At 33.4% G+C, this 23013-nt stretch overlaps 2 protein-coding genes across 2 annotated transcripts in view; one reads left to right on the top strand and one right to left on the bottom strand.

Annotated features, from left to right (window-relative positions):
• myef2 (myelin expression factor 2) overlaps positions 1-3926 on the bottom strand; it is a 32056-nt gene extending 28130 nt beyond the window's left edge. The window contains exon 1 of the mRNA XM_079825186.1: positions 3791-3926. Within this exon, the coding sequence (XP_079681312.1) occupies positions 3791-3915 (125 nt within the window). The 5' untranslated portion in view covers positions 3916-3926. The remainder of the gene's footprint in view (positions 1-3790) is intronic.
• A 17387-nt stretch (positions 3927-21313) lies between these two features.
• On the top strand, positions 21314-21559 carry ctxn2 (cortexin 2; the record flags this gene model as incomplete). The annotated part of the gene is made up of 1 exon (XM_079825157.1): positions 21314-21559. One exon carries the CDS (start codon positions 21314-21316, stop codon positions 21557-21559), a length of 246 nt encoding a protein of 81 aa, XP_079681283.1.
• Positions 21560-23013: the final 1454 nt, after the last annotated feature.

Raw genomic sequence — 23013 nt, 5'->3', positions numbered from 1 at the left:
GGAGCTATAATTGTTTTAATTCAGGTAGGTCGTTTTCAGCTGTGAGCCCCAAAGTGGGGTTGCAGTTTAACAGGTTAAGCAGATACGTTCAGTTTTTATTTGTAGTCTGTTCTCTAACTGAACTAAATTATTTTATTACTTTAAAAAAATCAAAAAGACGGTGGGCGGTGCAAGTGATGTAACCGGTGTTGAGTCTGGACACCGGCAACAACGACTATCGTAGCAAGCCTATAGTAGGGGTGTAACTAGGGATGCACAATATTATCGGCACGACATCGGAATCGGCCGATAAATGCATAAAATATAAAAATCGGCATCAGCTGATATGAAAAAATTATGGCGATATGCCTTGCCGATAACGTGTTGATACGAGCCTGCAATAACTCAATCATGTGAGCCGTGTCATTCTTGAAGCAAAAAACTATTTATATAGTTATTTATATTGATCGTTTTTAAATACTGCCTTGAATTTGTGAATGTACAGAAGGACGTGACCGATAACGTAGGGTTGCTGGGTTTTCACAACAAAACTAGCCAAAAACAATGGCGTCTCCCCACTCTCTAGCGCGCGCAGCAGCCTCCACAGCAGCAGAAGCTCCTCCAGGTCCTAGTGCCCGCCCACTGAAATGTTATATATATGTAGAGAGGGGGCGCTGTTGTTACAGTAATAAAATAAAAAGTAGACTCACAAATAAATTGAAGTTACTTTTTTTCTGAATAAATAAAGCAGTAATGATGTCAAATCACAAACATGAAACTGTTTCAAATTAAATACTTGTATATACAGTTTATTAATCTGTAATAAAATTTTATGAAATGGATGATGAAAAATAATCCAAGGAGCACTAAAATAATTGTATATTTGTTTTATTTGAAGCTAAAGACCGCATCAGCTGATGCCACGCCCACATAGGCACAAACATTACATCCAAAAATAAAATATTTAGATTACAACTGAATCTGTCTGGGATGAAAAATCACTGACTTTATTATTATTATTTTTAGAGAAAATATACTCTTATTATAAAAATAACTTTATTAACATTTATTTATCTTTAACAAGTATCCTTTTAGAAAGGAGACCTCAGAAATCTGAAAAAAAAAATGCTTTTGCTCAAAATGGTGTTAAAATATATATCGGTATCGATATCGCCATCGGCCAAAATGAGTTGAAAAATATCGGCATATCGAATATCGGCAAAAATCCAATATCGTGCATCCCTAGGTGTAACGGTAGGGTTGGGCGATGTCCCCTAAATTGGCAGTTGACGATGTTTACATTAAAACATCGTGACGGTCGATGATATCGTCATAATTTTCTTCAATTGCCTTTTTCACAGACGAAAACGAGATAACTAATGTTGCTTTCGTCAACGAAATGTATGACTAAATATCGTCGTCAAGAACCTTTATCACGTCATGTCATGATGACTATAATTAAATGTATAATGCAATATTGTTGACGAATAAAAACGAGTGGTTCACAAAATAAAAACTACGCTAAAAAGATGAGACGAAACGTTATAATTATTTAGTCTCGTTTAGTAGCATTATCATTATTTAGCAGTATTTCTGTGTTCAGATTTAAATAATAATTAGGATATTATTTTCCTATTATTAAATTAAATATGCATTTATTCTTATTACGACATTTGGAAAACCTTTCATTACATTGGAACACGGTGAGAAACACGTCTTTATCAATTTCGTTGACGCTTAATGTCATCATCATTTTCGTCAACAACCTTTTTTCACTGACGAAAATGAGATGATAACTAGCGTTGCTTTCATCAACGAAAAGTATGACTAAATATCGTCGTCAAGAACCTTTATCACGTGATAAAACGAAAATGCTGGTCATGTGACGATGACTAATTAAATGTATAATGCAATATTGTAGACGAATAAAAACGAGACTAAATGTGGTTCACAAAATAAAAACTACGCTAAAATATCACTTCATTTTCTTTGACGAAAATGAGACGAGACTAAATGTTATAACTTTATTTTGTCTCGTTATTATCATTATTTAGCAGTATTTCTGTGTTCAGATTTAAATAATAATAAGGATATTATTTTCCTATTATTAAATTAAATATGCATTTATTCTTATTACGACATTTGGAAAACCTTTCATTACATTGGAACACTGTGAGAAACACGTCTTTATCAATTTCGCTGACGAATAATGTCGTCATAATTTTCGGGGTTAGAAAAATAATACTGTTTCTGTTTGTATTCTTGTTTCTGTCCCAAACAGAGAAGAGATTATTTTTCTGACCCCACTGGAAGATCATTTTGCTTGTTTTAAGCAAAAACTCACTTAAATTTATTCTATTTTCCAGAAAACAAGAAAAAAAATGTCATTTTTCTTAGTAAACGCATCTTCATTTAAAGCTCCACTGTGTGATATTTTCCTCCATCTAGTGGTGAACTTGTATATGACCATCCAGTGAATATTAGTTTCTGTTCCTCTCAATTCCGATTTCGTTTTAACTCCTACGGTGGCTGATTTAGTCCAAGATTAACGTGGCTTCCAGCTCGACCTCGTCCACATTGGACACGGAGCCATCGAGTGTTAAAACGCCAAAGGCCAAGCTTGAGTTTACGGGAATGTCCCTCTTTGGCTAATGTACTTTCAAGATGGAGGAGCAACATGCCGACCCGCATTCAAACCCTCACCCGTATGTGTTTACAATGGCATATTATAAACTTACCAGAATACTTTATTACTTGAAAGAAGTAAATATACATTAATGAGCACATTTTTGAGTGTTTTTAGCTAAGAATAAACTAAAAAAGTTACACAGTGTAGCTTTAAGAGTTATTAGATATTTGGACTGGAAAAAAGACAGAATACCAAGTTAATTTAAATAAGAATAGAGTTCTAACTCACTAAAAATATTTATATTTTCACCCTTTAAAACTTTTTGGTTGATGAAAGTTTTACAGATATTGTTAAATATCTATACATTTACAAGCTACTTTTGTCAAATCTGTCATGTTTCCAAGAAACAAAACATGATATATATACACATTTGAAACAAATAAATATTTGACATTTATCGGAATAACATTATATTTTCTCGGGACTCTCCCGATAACATTTTTTAAATCATATTCATAATACTTTAATTTTTTTGAATTGTGTGAATTACACTGCGTAAACCAAAAGTAATAATACCCACAGAATGAAGAAGCGTTGGCTCTAAGGCTGCACGATTTGGGGGAAATATAAAATTGCGATTACTCTTGTTAAAATTTCGATTTTTTTATTTATTTATAAATATAATTTACTGACATTTACTCAAACAAGAACAAATGTGGGGCGGGGCTTGATTTTGTCCACGGGAAATTGATTGGATGCCTGTGGTTTGCTGAAATATTCCATACAAACCCGAGAATCGTCCATTTTAATTTCATTGTGACTTTAACAAAAACTAAATAAAAAAATAAAAACAAATGCGCTCTACATAAGAATAATCGCTTATGACGGGGCGGTTGCTGTTGCTATGGGTTAAGTTACCGCTGTGATTGGCGCGCGCCACTTATGAAAACAGGGCCACAAAACAAAACAATGAGAGAATAATACACGCGGAGAGGGACGGAAACTGGACGAACTGTCTTTAGATGCACGCGTGACGAACAGAGACTGATCTGAAGGAAGAAATAAACGCGTTTCTTTTTCTCTGTGAAGAACGCGCTTCGCTCGCGCGCAGGCCGCGCAAACAACACATACGTAATAGAGGCAAAACACGCAGGATATATGACTTAAAAAGCTTGGAATTACGTTTTGACGCCATTTGTGTTGTCCTGTGTCTGCTCGGGCTCCGGTTCTCCTTCGTCAGTCGGAGATTCGGCTGATTCTTCCTGCTTGTTGTCAGTCAGATCCAGCGCCAGCTCCTCGTCCGCCATCACTGCTGCTCTCTCACAAGCGCGCGCCCGCGCTCAGTTATCGCGAGGACACACGCGTGACGCGTCACGCGAGAGCAAAATGGCGACGGATTTTGCTGGATATTTTTTATTTCATGTGCCAAGCACCACTTGCTGAAATATTAGTTTTCCTCTAAAATGTGTGAAAGTCACCGAGATAAATGCATTTGTGTTCCTCATTATCTAGCTTTCAAATTCAAGAAAAGTCCCTTTTAATTCTATAACGCTTTATACAGTAGTTTCAGAGCTTCACAGTAATCAGGAAAATAATGAATGAATTAAATCTTTATCTCGAACTATTAAAACAGAAAGATACACATAAATAAAATATACAGACGAATAAAGAAAATAAGCTTATCAGGTCCTCAAACCTTAATATATGACCAAACTAGATCTTGTCTAAATGCGCTCATTTACACATTTTTAAAATTGTTTAATTTAATTTGTTATGATGTCATAATCTCTATTGTGCCGTATATCGAGTGAAACGCTTCACAAACAAGAACAAATGTAGGGCAAATAAAAACAAATAAAACTTCTTCATCTGAACGTCTCGTGTTTAAGACGAATCTCTTGTATTCCTCGAAGTTGCTTCACATAAAAGCGTCTGCTAAATGAATAATGTGAGAGTCATTATGATGTGCAATAAACTCGTTTTATAATGAGCGCATCACATAAAAAAACTGATCATCTTTGCTCGCAGGACCCCATCATGAGACTCTCACAATATTAATATTATAAATGTATAAAATATTATTCGGAAAATGTTTAGTTTATATTACATTGTTTTGATATTGTTATTTATCTATCAAAATCAGTTTCTAATATTTATTTGTTATTTTAAATAAATGTTTTATTTATTTTAATATATTTTTAGTTATTTAATCAATTTGAATATTTTTTATTTATGTTATTTAATCTTATTTTATGTTTAATATTTAATAATATGTTTAATATTAATTAATTAATTAATTATTTAATCAAATGTTTTATTTTAATCATCTTTATTTAGTTTAATCTTATTTTTGTTATTTATTGATATAAATCCATTTTTAATATTAAAGGTAGGGTAAGTAGGATTTGGTTAAAAAACTTTTTTTCCAAATTTGTTTAAAGTTTCTTTATATATCAATACATAATTTAAATGTAAGTACTCTGAAAAAGAAAGTATGAAAATTGAGTGTCTGTAGACCTCTCACGACTGTTTTAAAGACAGCTCATTATTTCCATTCACTCCACCTTCTCCCTTCTGGGCTCTTTCCAAAGCCACGCCCCCAAAACACATGGACACGCCCACCGCGATCAGCTCAGCTAAAGACGCATTATTAACCTGAGACGAGCGGAGAAGAAGTGCATGTAGTGACATCATGTCAGAATCACATGTAATAAAAAATCTAACTTTATCATTATGAATATAAACAAATAAGATGTCTTTTAGTACTCACTATCAAGCTAGAATAACGATACTGGTAAAGTTCAAAATACACACACAACACAGTGTCTACGACACACACAGATACAAGATAAAAACATAGGTAGAGAATATAAAAACAAACCATGGGCCGAAATAAACATGCAGGTAAAGTTCCCGGTGAACATGGTAGAAGAGTTTAGACAGAGCGTAGCAGCTAAAGCTAACTTAGTTCTAAAGAAAGTTCCTGGATGCGGTGTACTAGCTTTTACACATGCATTTTGTTATCTAAAGTTACATTTTGCGAAATTCAACACTCGAGCATATTGAGTGTGTATCATCTAATGGTTCCCTAAGTGTATAACATTGTAACTTTATGCTAAGTAATGTTATGTTAGCTATATTAGGCAGCTACGTGTGCTAGTGAGACATGCTTCATGAAAACATAAACCAAAAAAATGTATAATCAAAATGAAAGATGACCTGTCCAGCAGAAATACAGCCTCTTGAACTCAAACGGGTGCGCCAGGGTTGCCAGGTTTTCACAACAACATCCGCCCAATTGCTACTCAAAACTAGCCCAAAACAAGCCCAATTGTGTTTCTCCGGTAAAAATCGCGTTTGGGGGGTAAAATATGTCTTTTTGGTAGGGATGCCTGCTAAAATTCGCAAATCCCGGGGCAAAACATCACATAATTGGGGTCGCTTCAACCCGCGGACATGAAAAACAGCCGCGGCAAGTGTTTGAAGTAGCTCGACTTGGCAACAGTGGGGCGCATGTGGGCGGATCCTGGAGCAAAAGCGGCGGTAGCCATGGTAACGAGAGAGAGTGACAGGCGCCCAAGCCAATCACTTGATTCGGCCCGAACGAAAATAATGAGCGGTGTTTATTGCAGATTAAAAAGTCTAGAGTCACTCGATTTTTATACTCTCTTTTTCAGAGTACTTAAATTTTAATTATGTATTGACATATAAAGACAGTTTAAACAAATTTGGACAAAAGTGTTTTAGATCAGACTTACCTACCCCACCTTTAATCGTTAATCAAATAATAATTACGACACTCAAAGTTACAACGCTAAAAGTTACAACGCTCACAGTTACGACGCTCAAAGTCACGACGCTCACAGTTACAACGCTCACAGTAACGACGCTCAGTTACAACTCTCAAAGTTACGACGCTCACAGTTACGACGCTCACAGTTACGACGCTCACAGTAACGCCGCTCAAAGTTACAACTCTCAAAGTTACGACACTCAGTTACGACGCTTACAGTTACGACGCTCAAAGTTACGATGCTCAAAGTTACGACGCTCACAGTTACGACGCTCACAGTTACGACGCTCAAAGTTACAACTCTCAAAGTTACGACACTCAGTTACGACGCTCACAGTTACGACGCTCACAGTAATGACGCTCAAAGTTACGACGCTCACAGTTACAACGCCCAAAGTTACGACGCTCACAGTTACGACGCTCAAAGTAACGCCGCTCACAGTTACGATGCTCAAAGTTACGACGCTCAGTTACAATGCTCGAAGTTAAGACGCCCAAAGTTACGACGCTCAAAGTTACGACGCTCAAAGTTAGGACGCTAAAAGTTACGACACTCACAGTTAGGACGCTCAAAGTTAGGACGCTCAAAGTTACAACGCTCACAGTTAAGACGCTCAAAGTTAGAACGCTTAAAGTTACGACACTCACAGTTACGACGCTCAAAGTTAGAACGTTCAAAGTTACGACGCTCACAGTTAGAACATTCAAAGTTACGACGCTCACAGTTACGACGCTCAAAGTTAGAACGCTTAAAGTTACGACGCTCACAGTTAAGACGCTCACAGTTAAGACGCTCAAAGTTACGACGCTCAAAGTCCCGACGTTCAAAGTTACGACGCTCAAAGTTACGACGTTCAAAGTTACGACGCTAAAAGTTACAACACTCACAGTTACAACGCTCAAAGTTACAACGCTCAAAGTTACGACGCTCAAAGTTACGACGTTCAAAGTTACGACGCTAAAAGTTACGGCGCTCACAGTTACAACGTTCACAGTTACAACGCTCAAAGTTACGACGCTCAAAGTCACGACGCTCAAAGTTACAACGCTCAAAGTTACGACGCTAAAAGTTACAACGCTCAAAGTTACAACGCTCAAAGTTATGACGCTCAAAGTTACGCCGCTCACAGTTAAGATGCTCACAATTACAACGCTCAAAGTTACGACGCTCAAAGTTACGACGCTCAAAGTTACGACGCTCAAGGTTACGACGTTAAAAGTTACAGCGCTCAAAGTTAAGACGCTCAAAGTTACGACGCTCAAAGTTACGACGCTCAAAGTTACGACGCTCAAAGTTACGACGCTCAGTTACGACGCTCACAGTTACGACGCTCACAGTAACGACGCTCAAAGTTACAACTCTCAAAGTTACAACTCTCAAAGTTACGATACTCAGTTACGACGCTTACAGTTACGACGCTCAAAGTTACGATGCTCACAGTTACGACGCTCACAGTTACGACGCTCAAAGTTACGACGCTCACAGTTACAACGCCCAAAGTTACGACGCTCAGTTACGACGCTCAAAGTAACGACGCTCACAGTTACGATGCTAAAAGTTACGACGCTCAGTTACAACGCTCGAAGTTAAGACGCCCAAAGTTACGACGCTCAAAGTTACGACGCTCAAAGCTACGACGCTAAAAGTTTCGACGCTCAGTTACGACGCTCACAGTTACGACGCTCACAGTAACGACGCTCAAAGTTACAACTCTCAAAGTTACGATACTCAGTTATGACGCTTACAGTTACGACGCTCAAAGTTACGATGCTCAAAGTTACGACGCTCACAGTTACGACGCTCACAGTTACGACGCTCAAAGTTACGACGCTCACAGTTACGATACTCAGTTACGACGCTTACAGTTACGACGCTCAAAGTTACGATGCTCAAAGTTACGACGCTCACAGTTACGACGCTCACAGTTACGACGCTCAAAGTTACGACGCTCAAAGTTACGACGCTCACAGTTACAACGCCCAAAGTTACGACGCTCACAGTTACGACGCTCAAAGTAACGACGCTCACAGTTACGATGCTAAAAGTTACGACGCTCAGTTACAACGCTCGAAGTTAAGACGCCCAAAGTTACGACGCTCAAAGTTACGACGCTCAAAGTTACGACGCTAAAAGTTACGACACTCACAGTTACGACGCTCAAAGTTAGAACGCTCAAAGTTACAACGCTCACAGTTAAGACGCTCAAACTTACAACGCTTAAAGTTACGACACTCACAGTTACGACGCTCAAAGTTACGACGCTCACAGTTAGAACATTCAAAGTTACGACGCTCAGTTACGACGCTCAAAGTTAGAACGCTCAAAGTTACGACGCTCACAGTTAAGACGCTCACAGTTAAGACACTCAAAGTTACGACGTTCAAAGTTACGCCGCTCACAGTTACGACGCTCACAGTTACGACGTTCAAAGTTAAGACGTTCAAAGTTACGACGTTCAAAGTTACGACGTTCAGTTACGACGCTAAAAGTTACGACGCTCAGTTACAACGCTCAAAGTTACAACGCTCAAAGTTACAACGCTCAAAGTCACGACGCTCAAAGTCACGACGCTCAAAGTCACGACGTTCAAAGTCACGACGCTCACAGTTACGACGCTCAAAGTTACGACGCTCAAAGTTACGACGCTCAAAGTTACGACGCTAAAAGTTTCAACACTCACAGTTACAACGCTCAAAGTTACAACGCTCAAAGTTACGACGCTCAAAGTTACGACGCTCAAAGTTACGACGTTCAAAGTTACGCCGCTCACAGTTACAACGCTCAAAGTTATGACGCTCAAAGTCACGACGCTCAAAGTTACAACGCTCACAGTTACGACGCTCAAAGTTACAACGCTCAAAGTTACGACGCTCAAAGTTACGACGCTAAAAGTTACAACGCTCAAAGTTACAACGCTCAAAGTTATGACGCTCAAAGTTACGACGCTCAAAGTTACAACGCTCAAAGTTACAACGCTCAAAGTTACAACGCTCAAAGTTATGACGCTCAAAGTTATGACGCTCAAAGTTACGACGCTCAAAGTTACAACGCTCACAGTTACAACGCTCAAAGTTACAACGCTCAAAGTTACAATGCTCAAAGTTACGACGCTCAAAGTTTACGACGCTCAAAGTTACGACGTTAAAAGTTACAGCGCTCAAAGTTAAGACGCTCAAAGTTACGATGCTCAAAGTTACGACGCTCAAAGTTACGACGCTCACAGTTACAACGCTCAAAGCTATTCATTTCCTGTCTGCACGAGGTCATCAGAGCTGCTAACACGAGCTCTTGAAGCTCCGCCCCCTCAGCAGCAGCTCATTTGCATTTAAAGGGACACACACAAAAACACCCTCAAACAGTGACAATTTTAACATGCTATAAAAAATGATCTGTGGGGTATTTTGAGCTGAAACTTCACACACACGCAGGGGACATCAGAGACTTATTTCACATCTTGTAAAAAGGGGCAATCAACCATCCCTTTAAGAACAAGGTCCAGAAAACGCCATCCCACCTCCGCGCTCTCATCTCGAGACATTCCCGTCACATTCAGCGACAAACAGGAGCGCAAGAATCGAGAGCATCAGCAGTTGAGACTAACAAGTGGTTGCCGATCTGAGAGAGAGAGAGAGAGAGAGAGAGAGAGAGAGAGAGAGAGAGAGAGTGTGTGTGTGTGTGTAGGCAGATCCACACACAGACCTCAGGAGGCGCAGGCGGGAGGAGGACAGCGAGAGAGAGAGAGAGAGAGAGAGAGAGAGAGAGAGAGAGAGAGAGAGAGAGAGAGAGAGAGAGAGAGAGAGAGAGCGCTTCAGTCTCTCCCTCCCTCCGTCAGCCGAGCCAGAGGAACTCCAGCGCTCCGACACGCTCCTCTGCAGGGATGAGGGGAACGACAGCAGGAATAACACACTGACCAGGTCTGACACAACGAGACCGAATGAAGGTGAGATGCTTGGGATTTGAGCTCAGATGCATGTGTGTGTGTGTGTCGTTCCTCAGCCACCTGCTGCTCATCCACACCCTCCTCCTCCTCCTCCTCCTCCTCCTCCTGTCTCTCTGAAACTGTTCCCAAGCATGCATGCAAACATACGATAATGCTGGAATGCAACAGGTCGTTCGCCTGTGTGTGTGTGTGTGTGTGTGTGCCGACTCAAGTCTCCGATTAAAGATGTCGCAATCTCTGACTCTGCAAAAGCGCTGAGATTCCTCAAGTGTGTTTGCTGCACTGCATTCTGTGAGACATTCATATCACCTGTGATTAGACGCGCGCGTGCTGCTGGTTACTAATCGAGCATAAGAGTCCAGGGCTACACACACACACACACACACACACACACACACACACACACACACACACACACACACACACACACACACACACACACACACACACACACACACACACACACACACACACAGACAGACAGTGCTTATGCATTAATGCCAGTGAACACTGTCTATTGTTAGAACTTCTCAGTGACAGTCCATTTGAGTCCACAGCTGATAGTTCTGCTCTTAGAAACACAAACACAGCATCAGCAGATTCATTCGCTTTCACACACACATCACGATGATTAAAGACTTGAAGGAAGTTTGCATGCTCCACAATGTACATGAGGGGTGTGACGGTGTCATGGCTCGGTACAGCAGGAGAGAAAACTAAATATAACACAGCTTTTCTATTATTAAACAGAGTTTCCTGAACACATCGTGTCTCACAACACAACTTAATCATAACTCAAAGTGTGTTAAAGATAAACTACAGGAGCCCTTCCTCACACGTTACTGTAATATTAAAACACAGAGCCCACACTATGAGCATAAACTCTGATATTCATGTTCAGATATAATAATCAACACTCAAATAACAGATTGTGTGGACATCCCATCAGCATTAACATCTAAATTATCTATGTTTTTACTTCAATTCGTAGTTGAAATATAATCATTAACACACAGTGACTGTCATTATCATAAACACACATTAATAATCCAGACATCTGTCACAGGTTCAGTAGAATATAATTAATATATAGACTAATATAATGAATATATGGACTAATATAATGAATATATAGACTAATATAATGAATATATAGACTAATATAATGAATATATGGACTAATATAATGAATATATAGACTAATATAATGAATATACAGACTAATATAATGAATATATAGACTAATATAATGAATATATGGACTAATATAATGAATATATAGACTAATATAATGAATATATGGACTAATATAATGAATATATGGACTAATATAATGAATATATAGACTAATATAATGAATATATGGACTAATATAATGAATATATAGACTAATATAATGAATATATAGACTAATATAATGAATATATGGACTAATATAATGAATATACAGACTAATATAATGAATATATAGACAAATATAATGAATATATGGACTAATATAATGAATATATAGACTAATATAATGAATATATAGACTAATATAATGAATATATGGACTAATATAATGAATATACAGACTAATATAATGAATATATAGACTAATATAATGAATATATGGACTAATATAATGAATATATGGACTAATATAATGAATATATAGACTAATATAATGAATATATAGACTAATATAATGAATATATGGACTAATATAATGAATATACAGACTAATATAATGAATATACAGACTAATATAATGAATATATGGACTAATATAATGAATATATGGACTAATATAATGAATATATAGACTAATATAATGAATATATAGACTAATATAATGAATATATGGACTAATATAATGAATATATAGACTAATATAATGAATATATAGACTAATATAATGAATATATGGACTAATATAATGAATATATGGACTAATATAATGAATATACAGACTAATATAATGAATATATGGACTAATATAATGAATATATGGACTAATTAAATGAATATATAGACTAATATAATGAATATATGGACTAATATAATGAATATACAGACTAATATAATGAATATATGGACTAATATAATGAATATATGGACTAATATAATGAATATACAGACTAATATAATGAATATACAGACTAATATAATGAATATACAGACTAATATAATGAATATATAGACTAATATAATGAATATATAGACTAATATAATGAATATACAGACTAATATAATGAATATATAGACTAATATAATGAATATATGGACTAATATAATGAATATATGGACTAATATAATGAATATATGGACTAATATAATGAATATATAGACTAATATAATGAATATATGGACTAATATAATGAATATATGGACTAATATAATGAATATATGGACTAATATAATGAATATATGGACTAATATAATGAATATATAGACTAATATAATGAATATATAGACTAATATAATGAATATATGGACTAATATAATGAATATATGGACTAATATAATGAATATATGGACTAATATAATGAATATACAGACTAATATAATGAATATATGGACTAATATAATGAATATATGGACTAATTAAATGAATATATAGACTAATATAATGAATATATGGACTAATATAATGAATATACAGACTAATATAATGAATATACAGACTAATATAATGAATATATAGACTAATATAATGAATATACAGACTCATATAATGAGTAAACAGACTAATATAATGAATATACAGACTAATATAATGAATATATAGATTAATATAATGAATATATAGACTAATGAATATACAGACTAATATAATGAATATATAGACTAATATAATGAATATATAGACTAATATAATGAATATACAGACTAATATAATGAATATATAGACTAATTTAATGAATATATAGACTAATATAATGAATATGTAGACTAATATAATGAATATATAGACTAATGAATATATAGACTAATATAATGAATATATAGACTAATATAATGAATATATAGACTAATATAATGAATATATAGACTACTATAATGAATATATAAACTAATGAATATATAGACTAATATAATGAATATATAGACTAATAATATAATGAATATATAGACTAATATAATAAATATACAGACTAATATAATGAATATATAGACTAATATAATATATAGACTAAAATAATGAATATATAGACTAATATAATGAATATATAGACTAATATAATGATTATATAGACTAATATAATGAATATGTAGACTAATATAATGAATATATAGACTAATATAATGAATATACAGACTTATATAATGAATATATAGACTAATATGATGAATATATAGACTAATATAATGAATATGTAGACTAATATAATGTTAATATAGACTAATGAATATGTAGACTAATATAATGAATATAGACTAAAATAATGAATATATAGACTAATATAATGAATATATAGACTAATATAATGATTATGTAGACTAATATAATGAATATATAGACTAATATAATGAATATAGACTAAAATAATGAATATATAGACTAATATAATGAATATATAGACTAATATAATGATTATGTAGACTAATATAATGATGTATAGACTAATATAATGAATATATAGACTAATATAATGATTATGTAGACTAATATAATGATGTATAGACTAATGAATATGTAGACTAATATAATGAATATGTAGACTAATATAATGAATATATAGACTAATATAATGAATATACAGACTAATATAATGAATATATAGACTAATTTAATGAATATATAGACTAATATAATGAATATGTAGACTAATATAATGAATATATAGACTAATGAATATATAGACTAATATAATGAATATATAGACTAATATAATGAATATATAGACTAATATAATGAATATATAGACTAATATAATGAATATATAGACTACTATAATGAATATATAAACTAATGAATATATAGACTAATATAATGAATATATAGACTAATATAATGAATATATAGACTAATATAATGAATATATAGACTAATATAATGAATATATAGACTACTATAATGAATATATAAACTAATGAATATATAGACTAATATAATGAATATATAGACTAATATAATGAATATATAGACTAATATAATGAATATATAGACTAATATAATAAATATACAGACTAATATAATGAATATATAGACTAATATAATATATAGACTAAAATAATGAATATATAGACTAATATAATGAATATATAGACTAATATAATGATTATATAGACTAATATAATGAATATGTAGACTAATATAATGAATATATAGACTAATATAATGAATATATAGACTTATAATGAATATATAGACTAATATGATGAATATATTGACTAATATAATGAATATGTAGACTAATATAATGTTAATATAGACTAATGAATATGTAGACTAATATAATGTTAATATAGACTAATGAATATATAGACTAATATAATGAATATATAGACTAATATAATGAATATGTAGACTAATATAATGAATATATAGACTAATATAATTAATATTTAGACTAAAATAATGAATATATAGACTACTATAATGAATATGTTGACCAATATAATGATTATATAGACTAATATAATGAATATGTAGACTAATATAATGAATATATAGACTAAAGAATATATAGACTAATATAATGAATATATAGACTAATATAATGAAAATATAGACTAATATAAGAAAATAAAGACTAATATAATGAATATATAGACTAATAAAATGAATATATAGACTAAAATAATGAATATATAGACTAATATAATGAATATATAGACTAATATAATGAATATATAGACTAATATAATGAAAATATAGACTAATATAAGAAAATAAAGACTAATATAATGAATATATAGACTAATATAATGAATATATAGACTAAAATAATGAATATATAGACTAATATAATGAATATATAGACTAATATAATGAATATATAGACTAATACAATGAAAATATAGACTAATATAAGAAAATAAAGACTAATATAATGAATATATAGACTAATATAATGAATATATAGACTAAAATAATGAATATATAGACTAATATAATGAATATATAGACTAATATAATGAATATATAGACTAATATAATGAAAATATAGACTAATATAAGAAAATAAAGACTAATATAATGAATATATAGACTAATATTATGAATATATAGACTAATATAATGAATATATAGACTAATATAATGAATATACAGACTAATATAATGAATATATAGACTAATATAATGAATATATAGACTAATATAATGAAAATATAGACTAATATAAGAAAATAAAGACTAATATAATGAATATATAGACTAATATTATGAATATATAGACTAATATAATGAATATATAGACTAATATAATGAATATACAGACTAATATAATGAATATATAGACTAATATTATGAATATATAGACTAATATAATGAATATATAGACTAATATAATGAATATACAGACTAATATAATGAATATATAGACTAATATTATGAATATATAGACTAATATAATGAATATACAGACTAATATAAGAAAATAAAGACTAATATAATGAATATATAGACTAATATAATTAATATTTAGACTAAAATAATGAATATATAGACTAATGAATACATAGACTAATATAATGAATATATAGACTAATATAAGAAAATAAAGACTAATATAATGAATATATAGACTAATATAATTAATATTTAGACTAAAATAATGAATATATAGACTAATGAATACATAGACTAATATAATGAATATATAGACTAATATAATGAATATATAGACTAATATAATGAATACATAGACTAATATAATGAATATATAGACTAATATAATGAATATGTAGACTACTATAATGAATATATAGACTAATATAATGAATACATAGACTAATATAATGAATATATAGACTAATATAAGAAAATAAAGACTAATATAATGAATATATAGACTAATATAATTAATATTTAGACTAAAATAATGAATATATAGACTAATGAATACATAGACTAATATAATGAATATATAGACTAATATAATGAATATATAGACTAATATAATGAATATATAGACTAATATAATGAATATATAGACTAATATAATGAATATATAGACTAATATAATGAATATGTAGACTAATATAATGATGTATAGACTAATATAATGAATATGTAGACTAATATAATGAATATATATAGACTAATATAATGAATATATAGACTAATATAATGAATATATAGACTAATATAATGAATATATAGACTAATATAATGAATATATAGACTAATATAATGAATATGTAGACTAATATAATGAATATGTAGACTAATATAATGAATATGTAGACTAATATAATGAATATGTAGACTAATATAATGAATATGTAGACTAATATAATGAATATGTAGACTAATATAATGATGTATAGACTAATGTCACAATATCAAGACTACAATGGAGGCGTTTGAGGAGTTCAGAAACACTGACACTGATATAGGGGACTAAAAACAATAAAAACATCAAACTTTTTATGCGCTTTGGTCATTCATTTACTCGACAATGGCGTTTTGGGGGACAGAAAACGCAAACTTTTGAATAATGAATATATAATGAATATATAGACTAATATTATGAATATATAGACTAATATAATGAATATATAGACTAATATAATGAATATACAGACTAATATAATGAATATATAGACTAATATTATGAATATATAGACTAATATAATGAATATACAGACTAATATAAGAAAATAAAGACTAATATAATGAATATATAGACTAATATAATTAATATTTAGACTAAAATAATGAATATATAGACTAATGAATACATAGACTAATATAATGAATATATAGACTAATATAAGAAAATAAAGACTAATATAATGAATATATAGACTAATATAATTAATATTTAGACTAAAATAATGAATATATAGACTAATGAATACATAGACTAATATAATGAATATATAGACTAATATAATGAATATATAGACTAATATAATGAATACATAGACTAATATAATGAATATATAGACTAATATAATGAATATGTAGACTACTATAATGAATATATAGACTAATATAATGAATACATAGACTAATATAATGAATATATAGACTAATATATGAATATATAGACTAATATAATGAATATATAGACTAATATAATGAATATATAGACTAATATAATGAATATATAGACTAATATAATGAATATGTAGACTAATATAATGATGTATAGACTAATATAATGAATATGTAGACTAATATAATGAATATATATAGACTAATATAATGAATATATAGACTAATATAATGAATATATAGACTAATATAATGAATATATAGACTAATATAATGAATATATAGACTAATATAATGAATATGTAGACTAATATAATGAATATGTAGACTAATATAATGAATATGTAGACTAATATAATGAATATGTAGACTAATATAATGAATATATAGACTAATATAATGAATATATAGACTAATATAATGAATACATAGACTAATATAATGAATATATAGACTAATATATGAATATATAGACTAATATAATGAATATATAGACTAATATAATGAATATATAGACTAATATAATGAATATATAGACTAATATAATGAATATGTAGACTAATATAATGATGTATAGACTAATATAATGAATATGTAGACTAATATAATGAATATATATAGACTAATATAATGAATATATAGACTAATATAATGAATATATAGACTAATATAATGAATATATAGACTAATATAATGAATATATAGACTAATATAATGAATATGTAGACTAATATAATGAATATGTAGACTAATATAATGAATATGTAGACTAATATAATGAATATGTAGACTAATATAATGAATATATAGACTAATATAATGAATATGTAGACTAATATAATGAATATGTAGACTAATATAATGAATATATAGACTAATATAATGAATATATAGACTAATATAATGAATATATAGACTAATATAATGAATATATAGACTAATATAATGAATATGTAGACTAATATAATGAATATGTAGACTAATATAATGAATATGTAGACTAATATAATGAATATGTAGACTAATATAATGAATATATAGACTAATATAATGAATATGTAGACTAATATAATGAATATATAGACTAATATAATGAATATGTAGACTAATATAATGAATATGTAGACTAATATAATGAATATATAGACTAATATAATGAATATGTAGACTAATATAATGATGTATAGACTAATGTCACAATATCAAGACTACAATGGAGGCGTTTGAGGAGTTCAGAAACACTGACACTGATATAGGGGACTAAAAACAATAAAAACATCAAACTTTTTATGCGCTTTGGTCATTCATTTACTCGACAATGGCGTTTTGGGGGACAGAAAACGCAAACTTTTGAAAACGGGTTTCGAAGTGCAAGTTTGTGTGTAAACAAACTACAGAAGTGTGAATTTGCATGTGCATTACGTGTTCAGTCTATAGGCAGTGTTTCTTTACAAAGTGACATCGCCACCTACTGGCCTGGCAGCAGAATACAGCATTTTTAGTCATTTTTGCAGATTTGGTGTCGCCTGTGCGAAAAATGCGAAGGAAAACTTTACGTGTAAACATACCCATGGAGAAATACTCCCCAGGGTTCCCACTCTTTCATGCACACCAGATTCAAGGACTTTTTAAAGCACCTTTTATTTTAAATCATGCATAATAAATACGTTAAATGTGGGTGTGTTACTGCCAATCTGCACAGTATATCAAACACCTACTGTACCTGTGTCTATCATTACTGCAGTAACGCTAAGGCATATTCTGACAACTAAATACAATTTTAGGGGCATGCAACTTTTTTAAAAATCTAATGAGGAGAAAGGCTGGTGGAGTGGACAAGAGAGGGAGCTTTTAAAGAGAGCTGCAGTTTAACATTTAACAATTCCTGCTTTTAACATTCATTTAAAACACTGGTTTTAGTTTTCTTTTTTATAAATCATTACTTCATTAAAACATCAAAATATAGAGATAATATTGTATACATGAATTTTCCAATTAAATGAAAAGATATGGACAAGTTATTTGTTAGGCATTAAAAATATGCAAAATTATTTATTAATCACCTGTACATGGTATCTTTTTAAAAATCTATTTTAAGGCTTTTAAGACCTGCACAGGGTGAGATCAGTGTTTGTGGAAACATCCTAAACCATAAAAGGACTAAAATGACTTACTTTATACTAATACTAATACAACTTTATATTTATATTAATATATTAATAAAACTTAATATTCTAGATATGTTATAAAAGCACATTAGCTTCTCATCGATCCACCAGTTAACATTTACAACTTTGTGAAAAAATATGGGTTAATATGCATTAGTCTGAACAAACCAACTGGCGCGCTGAAAATGCAATTTCACTCTTTGACAGTAGATGGCGCTTATGGAACAGCAGAAATATATTGGTTTCCACAGTAACCTCTGTAAACAAAGGAGCGCTGCGCTGATAAACACCACTTTATTAAGCGTTATACGTTGGAACTTTGATAAACCAGTTTTTATGTAGATCAACACTGAGCCAAGCATCACTGAATTTGCACTTCCCCGGCACTAAGCTAGTTAAAAAGCTCCACGTTATGTGCTCATTATGCAGAGCAGACTGCAGGTGATCACAATCCATTTTTTCAGGTTTTTCCCACTTTTTTCTGGCTTTGGCAGCTCATAAAGGCCAATTTTTGTAATAGCACCATGCTACTCTAACAAAATGTAGTTCACACTTAAAGGGTTAATTCACCCAAAAATGTAAATTGTGTCATTAATGACTGAGCCTCATGTGGTTGGACACCCGTCAGACCTCCGTTCATCTTCAGACACAAATGAAGATATTTTAGTGTAAAGCTGATGCTGAGAAAGGCTTCAGATAGGCCTCCATTGGCATTCAGTACATTTACACTCACAAGACCCAGAAAAGGCACTAAAAACGTCGTTACAAAGTCCATCTCACCACAGTGGCTCTACAATAATTTTACGAATAGTTTTTGTGCGAAAAAAAAATCTAAATAACACCTTTATCCAGCTTGTATTGTCTTCCGTGTGTCTCCACGACGCATGCGCGAGAATATGACGTATCGCCAGCGTTCGGGAATCCATCAAATGCTCACTTTAGCCCCATTTTGAGAACTTCGCCGAGACCTAAAGCACGATCAGTGTAGAATTCAACAGCTGAGACACGCGCGTCTTCCTCTGCTCGTAAACAAATCTCTTCTGGGTCATGTGTCCGAACGCCGGATCTGCTCATATTCTCACGCATGCGTCGTGGAGACACACACGGAAGACAAGAACAAGCTGGATAAAGGTGTTATTTAGATTTTTTTTGAGCACAAAAACTATTGTCGTCGCATCGTAAAATTATTGTAGAGTCACTGTGGTGAGATGGACTTTGTAATGGCGTTTTTAGTGCCTTTTATGGGTCTTGTGAGTGTAAATGAACTGAATGCCAATGGAGGCCTATCTGAAGCCTTTCTCAGCATCAGCTTTACACTAAAATATCTTCATTTGTGTCTGAAGATGAACGGAGGACTGACGGGTGTCCAACCACATGAGGGTGAGGAATTAATGACAGAATTTTCATTTTCGGGTGAACTAACCCTTTAATTCAAGGACCTATGGACCCATCAAGGACCCATTTCAAGGACCTATGTTTGTTTTCAAGTACTTTCCAGGCCTTGAATCCATGTGTCTGAAATTCAAGGACTTTCAAGTACTTTCAAGAAGCGTGGGTTTGATTGATTCCATCTCCCTCACCTCCACAGGATCCGCGGTGACCCTCGAGCGATCGGCGCACACAGGATGACGAGGCTCGTCTGGGAACATGTGTAGCGTTCATTACAACCACAGCCTGGCGGCCATGAGCAGCGGCGACATCATGGCCTACTCTCTGAGCCTGGAGCAGAAGACGGCGTTTGCGTTCGTGGGGATGTTGCTGGTGTTCCTCGGCCTGCTGATCGTCCGGTGTTTCCGGATCCTGCTGGACCCGTACAGTAGCATGCCGTCCTCCAGCTGGGACGATGGACTGGAGGGGCTGGAGAAAGGCACGTTTGAATACGCCCTCACCTGAGGCCAAGCCTCCGCGCTCCCTCAGACTGGGACTATTTTTAACACACTACAGGATCGGCGATGGATCCGGCGTGAACGTCCCCAAAGGGAGAGAGAACTCATCGAAACCTCCTACATCATGTGTTCCATTACAGATATATAAACATTCTTCATTTGAGATGCATTTACTTGAGACTTAGGATGACTTAAGTTGATGGGACTGAGCAGCACAACACACTTGTAGCCAACCATCAGCAGTAGGGGGCGTGTCCACTCATGATGTGGGAGGAGAGTGAGCCAATCATCACCAGTAGGGGGCGTGTTCACTCATGATGTGGGAGGAGAGTGAGCCAATCATCACCAGTAGGGGGCGTGTTCACTCATGATGTGGGAGGAGAGTGAGCCAATCATCAGCAGTAGGGGGCGTGTTCACTCATGATGTGGGAGAAGAGTGAGCCAATCATCAGCAGTAGGGGGCGTGTTCACTCATGATGTGGGAGGAGAGTGAGCCAATCATCACCAGTAGGGGGCGTGTTCACTCATGATGTGGGAGGAGAGTGAGCCAATCATCAGCAGTAGGGGGCGTGTTCACTCATGATGTGGGAGGAGAGTGAGCCAATCATCACCAGTAGGGGGCGTGTTCACTCATGATGTGGGAGGAGAGTGAGCCAATCATCAGCAGTAGGGGGCGTGTTCACTCATGATGTGGGAGAAGAGTGAGCCAATCATCAGCAGTATGGGGCGTGTCCACTCATGATGGGGGAGGAGAGTGAGCCAATCAGCAGTAGGGGGTGTGTCCACTCATGATGTGGGAGGAGAGTGAGCCAATCATCACCAGTAGGGGGCGTGTTCACTCATGATGTGGGAGGAGAGTGAGCCAATCATCAGCAGTAGGGGGCGTGTTCACTCATGATGTGGGAGGAGAGTGAGCCAATCATCACCAGTAGGGGGCGTGTTCACTCATGATGTGGGAGGAGAGTGAGCCAATCATCAGCAGTAGGGGGCGTGTTCACTCATGATGTGGGAGGAGAGTGAGCCAATCATCACCAGTAGGGGGCGTGTTCACTCATGATGTGGGAGGAGAGTGAGCCAATCATCAGCAGTAGGGGGCGTGTTCACTCATGATGTGGGAGAAGAGTGAGCCAATCATCAGCAGTATGGGGCGTGTCCACTCATGATGGGGGAGGAGAGTGAGCCAATCAGCAGTAGGGGGTGTGTCCACTCATGATGTGGGAGGAGAGTGAGCCAATCATCAGCAGTAGGGGGCGTGTCCACTCATGATGTGGGAGAAGAGTGAGCCAATCATCACCAGTATGGGGTGTGTCCACTCATGATGGGGGAGGAGAGTGAGCCAATCAGCAGTAGGGGGTGTGTCCACTCATGATGGGGGAGGAGAGTGAGCCAATCAGCAGTAGGGGGTGTGCCCACTCATGATGCGGTGGAGAGAGAGTAAGCCAATCAGCAGTAGGGGGCGTG

Source organism: Gobio gobio (genome assembly GCF_949357685.1).
Source record: "Gobio gobio genome assembly, chromosome: 9".
NCBI classification, from domain to species: Eukaryota; Metazoa; Chordata; class Actinopteri; order Cypriniformes; family Gobionidae; genus Gobio; species Gobio gobio.
Note: the sequence above shows the minus strand (reverse complement) of the source record. Positions and strands in the feature narration are given on the sequence as shown.